General features: G+C 45.9%; 1 protein-coding gene across 3 annotated transcripts; it reads right to left on the bottom strand.

The window, feature by feature from the left end:
• Positions 1-221: 221 nt before the first annotated feature.
• On the bottom strand, positions 222-7,990 carry SAC3D1 (SAC3 domain containing 1). Of its 3 annotated transcripts, none has more exons than XM_073659536.1 (3): positions 7,915-7,990; positions 4,041-4,667; positions 222-2,294 (listed from the first exon to the last, which is right to left on the bottom strand). In XM_073659536.1, exons 2-3 carry the CDS (start codon positions 4,639-4,641, stop codon positions 1,786-1,788), a joined length of 1,110 nt encoding a protein of 369 aa, XP_073515637.1. In that variant the 5' UTR covers positions 4,642-4,667; positions 7,915-7,990; the 3' UTR covers positions 222-1,785. The 3 variants fall into 3 exon arrangements, with proteins under 3 accessions (XP_073515637.1, XP_073515635.1, XP_073515636.1); XM_073659534.1 differs by having other exon boundaries at positions 7,821-7,973; XM_073659535.1 differs by lacking the exon at positions 7,915-7,990 and adding an exon at positions 7,685-7,820.
• Between the last annotated feature and the right edge of the window lie 1,387 nt (positions 7,991-9,377).

Raw genomic sequence — 9,377 nt, 5'->3', positions numbered from 1 at the left:
AAGCAACATCACTAACCACTGAGCCACAGTGCTGCCCACCATGCGGAGCGGCTCCAGTTTATGATCGGCACATACCATATCTTCTGGCCAGGGGAAGAAGCAAAAGTCACTGATGATAAATGAGCATACAGACTTAACAGCAGAGACTCACAGCTGCTGCTTTCTGAGGTAACACATTTCACTGCCTGTTTTGTCACAGGAGTAAGTGATTTTGCCATGTCTCCATTCTTCAGAGCTCATCATAAATCATGTCACTGAGCTTATATGTCACTAACCTGATTTATAATGAGCTCTAAGGGCTGGTGAAATGACAGAAACACTCGCTCCTGTGATAAAACAAGCAGTAAAATGTGTTACATCTGAAAGCAGCAGCTGTCAGCTTCTGCTCTTTCGTCTGTATACTCTCTTATCATAAGTGACAAATTCTTCCCTTCCTGGTCAGGAGATGTGGTATATGTCGACCATGAATTGGAGAAGCTCTGCACAGTCAGACACAACTATTACACAGTACATACCAGGGTAACATTTATAAGATCTCAGTACAGGAATATTTTTTTTAACACTTCTTATAGTGGAATTTATGTTTCCAAAATCTATGAATTTAAACATACTTTATTCTTGTGACAGCCCCTTTAAATGAATTTTACATACGTTATTGCCCTTGTTTAAAAGTGTGGGGTCCGGATCCTGATACCCTCACCAATTGTTCAAATGAAGCAACAGAAATGCACAACTTATCGTTGCGCTGCTCTGGACTTGCTCTAGGATAAGCCGCTAGCTTCTGCCCCTTGCCCAATGGGTGGGCATCTCAGGACCCTGTCCAAGTTCAACACAACTAAACTGGCTGGTAAAACATAAAAAAAAGTTTAAAAGTTTGCTTACCCTTTAGAATCTATCTACAATTATAGTGATAAATAATTATACTGCTTAAGCTTGCACAACCATCGTTTTTATAAGTCACCCGCAGTGCCGATTCTCCTTCTCCTTCACCCGCAAGGGCAACTCATAACTGTGCGTTGGGAGTCAGTGTCCGGCTCTGTCTGATAGGCTCCTGTGTGCAATACTGCAGCAGGCACTATAGAATGTATTGTGATTCTGCAGCATTGGTTGCTGTACTGCACACAGGAGCCTATCAGACTGACTCCCAATCAGTAGCAGGTAGTTGCGTGCCATTGTTTAGAAGCCGAATTGGCACTGCAGGCATATTCCTGCACTGTAATTGTTTATCTATGCAAAATATGGGCGGTGCACTTATTACACATAATATAACCACTTAATTTCATGACTTAACGCAGAATTACAAGACAATTCATTCTGTAAAAATAATTAAAAAAAAAAATTATAAAATATCTAAAAAAGTTTCTCCACCTTCTCCTAACAGTTCGTTAAAATCGGACTGCAGTTGGAGAACATCCGTTTTTTCTCATGGACCCATGGACATTGCCGATTTTGATCCGACACGTCTCCACGATTTTGTGCGGACCGATCACGGACGTGTGAATGGCCCCATTCGCTATTAAAAGGTACAAGTTCTATCCCTGAAAAATACAATTAGCACTCATAGGCAAAAAACAGAGGCATGAATGAGCCCTAAAACTTATTCTATGGAACCAGACGCATAGAAATAATACTTGCTCAAACTGTGGCAGAAATAACAATGACAACAGTGATAATTGGCAGCTAACAAGGTTTGGCATGGTGACATTTGTAGTTGTATTATCAAACTTTGACTGATTTTATTTTTATTCGGATTTAATATTAGAATTCTAAACAATAAAAAAAAGTCTAAAACGTCTGATGACATTTGACCACATCTTTGATGACACGTTCCTGTCCAATCATCACTTCTGCCCAAGTTGCTTTGCCTTTCTTTTGCTCCACCAGGTTGATCTCTCCGCCTGGACTCTCAGGCTTTACATCCTTGAGCGCGCTTTTCAGGAACACGACTGAAGGCTGGTCTCCAGCCGTCACCGTCTGTCCTCGCTTGTTGCACATCTCAGTTGATAATGAAGGGCTGTCCAGAGCGATCAACCTAGTAAGAAGATCAACTGGGAAGCGACAGTTCCGACTGCTGTATCCATGTATCAGGGTGCAAAGTGCTTTATGGCGGGAACTAGGCAAGTGGCGGTAAAAAGCACAAGCCTGGAGGCAGTTCAGTTGTCTCACCAAGCGAAAAAGCCGTACCCAGTTATTTTCTAAGTGGGCTTTGTTGATATCAATGGCTAATCGGACGTGTGGAGACTGCCGCACCTCACAAGGGAGTTGCAAAGCTCTGTGTATAGTATCCATATTACCTGCAAGGGAATAAAGGGGAGGAGAAAGTATTAAAATGCCATCTGAAGACATCAAAACTTCAAGCTGTCAAGTCCTTATGGCTACCCAGATCACTATCGGAATTTTTTGTTTCTAAATAATACCAGGAGTGAAGCCAAAGAGGAAGTTTTCCTAGGCGAAACCGCTTCAGGAAAAAGCTGGCGGTCTTTTTCCTGAAGCAGCTCTGTTGGCGGTTTTGCCAGTGTCTTTTTTTTCTGTAATAAAGACTGAACACGCTACTTCTTTCAACTGCTTCACGCTTTCCGAAGAGGTTAAAAGTAGTAACAAAAGCATGAACATGTGCACAGCGGTGTAACTTCTCCATTGCTGTAAATTACGCCCATTTTTTAGGTTTTGCACCTCTTCTTCTCCCACACTCCAGGCAGAATCTGCCTGAAAAAGACCCTGTGTGCACATACCCTTAGTATATATTCAAAGAGTTTTGAGCTCAAACGAAGTAAAGGGATGTCAGCAGGATTTTAATATGTAATCCGAGAGCAGTATGATGTAGGAGCACAGACCCTGATTTCAGCGATGTGTCACTTACTGGGCTTTGTTTTGCTGTTTCAATAACAATCAGTGTTTTATCAACAGGAGATTATCATTACAGGACTAGGTGTCTCGAGCTTCCTGGTCTAACCCCGTCCCCAGCACTGATTGCCAGCTTTCTGACACTATACAATGCACACAGAAAGCAGCCAATCAGTGGTGTGGGCGGGGTTATACACAGCTCAGCATTCAGAGCTCTGCTAGATCTGCAGCAGAGAAAAATGTGATTTTATCACAACTGCTGCACCAGGTAAACTAAGTGATACATCTCCAGAATCAGGGTCTGTGCCTCTATATTATGCTGCTGTCAGATTACATAGCAAAAACCTATATAAAAAAGACAAGAATTATTCCTTAGTGGGTATATTTTACATTACTCTCAAGTTTCCAAAAAAGAAGCATTATAGGCTATGGATATCTTTTTGGACATTTTTTTTACAGATATGCATATATTTCTGGCCAAAAATATTTATTCTAATTAGGTTTTATTAAAAACCCTTCAGCATTCTCATATATTGCAAGCTACTCCATCCGGTTCAGTAGAAAATCTGTCAGATGAGTGCTCTGACGTCTCGCTGGGTATAGAGAATGTGACTGGGATCTTTTATGTACTAAAAGGTAACTTTAGACTTGTTTTGCTATATGACTTTTTGTACAAGCAACTAAATTTAAGCTGTATTTCGCAGTTTCTAGTGATTGATGGGGGTGAGACACCCAACAATTGCAAGACACAGGGCACTTTTTTTCCACCCCTTTGAGTGGCAGCGTGCATGCTCGATCGCCACTCCATTCATTCTCTATGGGATTGCCTGAAATAGCTGACTACAGAGACACCCGCCGATCAAGAGAATAGGGCCCCTTTGTCCCCTATCTACATTGAGCAGCAGTGTACCTGCTGGACTGCCGTTCTATTCATTCTCCGTGGGACTGTCGGAGAAAGCTGAGCTCTGTACTCTGTGATCTTCAGCAGTACCATAGACAATGAATGGAACAGTGGTTGAGCAGACACATTGTGGCTCCATTCAGACAGGGAACAAAGGTACATGGTAGCCCAGCAATCAACTTTTCACTGCTGAGTAGTAATTTACTACTTGGCCATCCTTGTACTACCTACCTGTAATCTTGGAGTATCTTTCCTTTACCACAAAATCTGAAGTCAGAAATAAAAAAACCCTTACCTAAATCATAAAGAAGGAGAAGAGACCGGAATTCAGCTTGTCTGGGAAATTCTCCACCACCTTTGTAACATTCGATGAGTTCTGCAAGGCTTTCCCGAACCTGTGTGGAGTGAAGCACTTCATCATAGTCTGCTAGTGGCAGGTCCCTCACCAAGTAGGGGGCACAAAGCAAAAACCCAAGGCTTCCTTCTAGCACAAGAGCCCCTCCGGACCCCCTAATTCTCTGCACTATTAGGTCCTGTCTCACAGCACGCAGACGATCAAACACAAAAGAGTAAGCCTTGGCCAAAGACGACAAATCCTTAAAGTTGACACTTGAGCAAACATCCACCAAGAGATACTGAACAGATGTGGCTAAGGTTGTAGGGGGTCGCAGGTCCTTAGGACAGGACAGTTCTTTCCCGGCTGCAGGGCGGCTATACTCCTTCACAGTCTTTTTGGGATCAGCAATAGGAAGACCTCTTCCTCTCGGACCTTTACATGCCCGCTGAGGTCGCTGTATTTCATACTGATGCAGACGTCCTTGGCGTTCTCGTTCTCGCCTCTCTCTTTCTGGGCACATATCAAGGCAAATGCCAACTGGAGGAGCGGAGGCGTCCATGATGTTTCAACGCAGTTTACTGTAGTCTAAAAAGAAACCAAAAAAATAATGTGTACGGGGGCTCTCGGCTGTCATCCATATATATAATGTATACAGGGGGCTCCTGACTGTCATCCATATATATATATATGTGTACGGGGGGGTCCTGACGGTCATCTGTGTATATATAATGTGTACGGGGGGGTCCTGACGGTCATCTGTATATATATATATATATATATATATATATATATATATATATATATATATATATATATAATGTGTACGGGGGACTCCCGACTTCCATCCGAATATCTAATATGTACGGGGAGACCCGACTCTCATCCGTCATATGTATATCTAATGTGTACGGGGGGGGCTCCCGACTGTCATCCAAGTATCTAATGTGTAGGGGGGGCTCCCGACTGTCATCCAAATAACTAATGTGTACGGGGGGGCTCCCGACTGCCATCCGTATATCTAATGTGTACGGGGAGACCCGACTCTCATCCGTCATATGTATATCTAATGTGTACGGGGGGGCTCCCGACTGTCATCTAAATATCTAATGTGTACGGGGGGCTCCCGACTGTCATCCGAATATCTAATGTGTACGGGGGGGGCTCCCGACTGTCATCCATAAATCTAATGTGTACGGGGGGGGGGCTCCCGACTGTCATCCATATATCTAATGTGTACGGGGGGGCTCCCGACTGTCATCCATATATCTAATGTGTACGGGGGGCTCCCGACTGTCATCCGAATATCTAATGTGTACGGGGGGGGGCTCCGGACTGTCATCCGTATATCTAATGTGTACGGGGGGGGTCCAGACTGTCATTCTTATATCTAATGTGTACGGGGGGCTCCTGACTGTCATCCGAATATCTAATGTGTACGAGGGGGGCTCCCGACTGTCATCCATAAATCTAATGTGTACGGGGGGGGGGCTCCCGACTGTCATCCATATATCTAATGTGTACGGGGGGGCTCCCGACTGTCATCCATATATCTAATGTGTACGGGGGGCTCCCGACTGTCATCCGAATATCTAATGTGTACGGGGGGGGCTCCGGACTGTCATCCGTATATCTAATGTGTACGGGGGGGGGGGGCTCCAGACTGTCATTCTTATATCTAATGTGTACGGGGGGCTCCTGACTGTCATCCGTATATCTAATGTGTACAGGGGGCTCCGGACTGTCATCCGAATATCTAATGTGTACGGGGGGCTCCTGTCATCCGAATATCTAATGTGTACAGGAGGGCTCCCAACTGTCATCCGTATATCTAATGTGTACGGAGGGCTCCCGACAGTCATCCGAATATCTAATGTGTACGGGGGACCCTTACAGACAGACTATGTTGGGGATATAAGGATCGGACAATTGGAATTTATTGGGATGATCCTTTTGTTCTGTGAGTTAACAATATGCTGTCAAATTCTGCCAGAGATTACTCCTCTTTCCCCATAGAGAACACAGGAACACTCAGCTAAAAGTTCTTGTGTATGGGGAAGTCTGTAAGAGAAAGCTGTGGGCTGAATGATCTTATATATCACATGAGGGCCAGCTTAAAGGGGTTGTCCACTACTTTAAATTACCCCCCCCCCCCCCCCCCGGGGCCCCTAAGCCTTTTTGTAAATACCTTCCGTTGCAGATAATGCCTGTGAGCGGCCTATCACTGGCATCACATGACCCCCGGCTGCAGCCGGCTCTGACATCCGCTGATGTCACGACAAGTGCTGGCAGCAGCCGGGGGTCTTTGTCTTCCTGGTTCCAGGTGGATGCCAGGCTGTGGGTGTCACACCCAGCATCCACGGCATGCTCTCTGCCTCCCCCCATTCATTGGGAAAGTGTGTGGTGGATGCCCGATGTGACGCGGGGGGTAACCCAGCCCACAACCCAGCAGCCACCTCGGGGACCCCAGCGCTGAGTCACGCCTCACTTGTCGTGACGTCGGCACAGGGTCATGTGATGTCTGTGAGCGGCCACCGATAGCGCCGCTCACAGGCAGCATCTGCAGCATAAGGTATTTACAAAAAGTCTTAGGGGCCCTGGGGGAATACATTGGGGGGGGTGGGGATATAAAGTAGTGCACAACTTCTTTAAGGCCACGGCTCCACTATCAGTATTTGGTCAGTATTATTTCTCAGGAGTGGGAGACAAAACCAGGAGTGGGTGATAAATGCAGAATTGGTGACTTGTTTCTATTATAACTTTTCTCTGATTGTTCCTCACCTGGTTTTGTCTCCCACTCCTGAGAAAAAATACTGACTGAATACTGATAGTGAGGTCCTGGCCTAAGTCTAGGGCTCTCTTTACTGCTTGTGGAGCAATCATGCATTTTCAGAGGGGGAGGGGGGGTACAACGTTGCCAGACACATGATTTCTAAAAACAAAAGGATCATGTGACGACATTCAACATGTCCGATCCTTCTAACCCTCAGGCGTCATCTGGCTAGTAGGGTGGGCAGGCTCTCATACACACTAGATGAACATTTTGCCTACAAAAAAAAATTAAAGGGAGTTGTTCACCTTTGGGCAGACAATTATTATTATTTTTTACTTTACTGCTTGTATTTGGGGCTAAAAACTATTTTTTGCCATTGGATTTCAGTAAATATTTGCACCTGTTGGCTCTTAATTCAATTATGATGTGATCTGTGGTCATAAATCAGCAGAGAGGCGCTCAGGAAAAGGTTCAAACTGTCATGCAATCAGAATGGGCTCACTGAGTAATTCTCAGTTAACTCATTTTGAAGCCAGTGCCAGACAGAGGTCTAATAAAGAGAAAACGTAATGGAAACCAAATTGCAAGTTATTTTTAGCCCCCAAATGCACGTGTTTAAGTAAAAAAAATAAAAGTAATTGTCCCAGAAGGTGAACAATTCCTTTAATAAAGATTTGCAATATATTTTATACTCCCCTAGTGTATTGTATCACTGCTAGTGTGACAACACGTGGCCCCTGCAAAGAGCAGACCCTGACACTGTGGCCCCAAACCCTGAGGTAGCGAGGTCCTCCCAGCACTGGGGGCAGCACCATTATTTATAGGCACTGACCTCTTTATTGTCAGGAGCTCTGCAGAATAAGATGCAACCCGTGCACTGAGCACACTGTGCCCCCAGCACATTATATACCCACACTGCACCAGGGCACATGGAAATCTCCCAGCATACAATACACTAGTTTGTTTACTTCCGAGTTGCCGGCAGCCCCCTCGTAGTCCCAGAATGCTTCACTGCTGAGCAGCCACTCTGCTGTCACCACACAAGGAGAGGAGGATATTTACTTGGGAGAAGACGACCTGCAGAGCTCCGGGCTCCGGGTGTTACCGCGCAGCCTCAGTAAACAAGTGGCGGCTACTCGTGTTACGTCATAAGAGTGTGTAAATGCGGAGTACTGCCACCAGATGGCGCTGTTACCTCATTTCAGCCACTAGATGGCGATGTTATATAAATAGGGCAAGATGCTGCTGTTCGCCATCCCTAGTAAAAGTATGCACAGAACCCACCATTACATATGAAGTGACTACATTCTCTAGGCGATACCTATTATTAAAATGGGGAGGGGGTAGGCTGAGTGGTAGCATCATTCTGATGTCTTCACTAATAAATACCTAGGAGCCCATACAGTCTGATGTCTTCATTATTATGTATCCAGGACTGGCATCAGCACCCGGGCAATCGCTGGGCCCCTGAGCAGGCGGGGGGCCCACTCGCCTTCTGGGACACCGGCGCACTATGGGGCCTGTGAGCGGGGGAGTCCGGGCCCAGTGCCCGCGAGTGAGCCCCCTGCGCTTGCTCAGGGCCCCGGCACAATACTTACCTCTCCTGTTCCTTCGCAGGTCCTGTCTCTTCCGCGTCTCTTGACTGTGACCTCTCAGGCCAGAGTGTGCGATGACGTCTTTCCAGCGCGCCCTCTGCTGGGCTGTCACAGCGCAGACAGCGAGAAGACGGCGACACTGAGGAGTCTGGAGCTGATCAGCAACAGCAAGGAGAGGTGAGTTTTTGATTTTTTATGTTTGGAAGCATGGACCATTATATAAGGCCCATTATGTAGGGAGTAATATATGGGGCCCATGCGGCATGGAGCATCATATGGGGGCCAGTATATTGAATGGAGCATTAAATGGGGGCCAGTACACTGAATGGAGCATTATATGGGGGCCAGTATTCTGCATGGAGCATTATATGAGGGCCAGTATTCTGCATGGAGCATTATATGGTGCCCATACAGCATGGAGCATTATGTAGGGGCCAGTATTCTGCATGGAGCATTATATAGGGGGCAGTATTCTGCATGGAGCATTATATGGGGGCCAGTATTCTGCATGGAGCATTATATAAGGCCCATACAGCATGGAGCCTTATATGGGGGCCAATATACTAAATGGAGCATTATATAGGGGCCATTATTCTGCATGGAGCGTTATATGGAGGCCTGTATACTGAATGGAGCATTATATGGGGGCCAGTGTTCTTCATGGAGCATTATATAGGGGCTAGTAATCTGTATGGGGCATTATATGGGGGCCAGTATTCTGCGTGGAGCACTATATGAGACCCATACAGCATGGAGCATTATATGGGGGCCAGTATTCTGCATGGAGCATTACACGGGGGCCACTATTCTGCATGGAGCATTATATGGGGGCCAGTATTCTGCATGGAGCATTATATGGGGGCCAGTATTCTGTATGGAGCATTATATGGGGGCCAGTATTCTGCATGGAGCATTATATGGGGGACAGTA

The sequence above is a fragment of the Phyllobates terribilis genome, unplaced genomic scaffold (genome assembly GCF_046119375.1).
Source record: "Phyllobates terribilis strain yellow unplaced genomic scaffold, ASM4611937v1 Scaffold_13__5_contigs__length_258822181, whole genome shotgun sequence".
Lineage (NCBI taxonomy): Eukaryota > Metazoa > Chordata > Amphibia > Anura > Dendrobatidae > Phyllobates > Phyllobates terribilis.
This window is presented reverse-complemented; position numbering and strand designations above follow the sequence as displayed.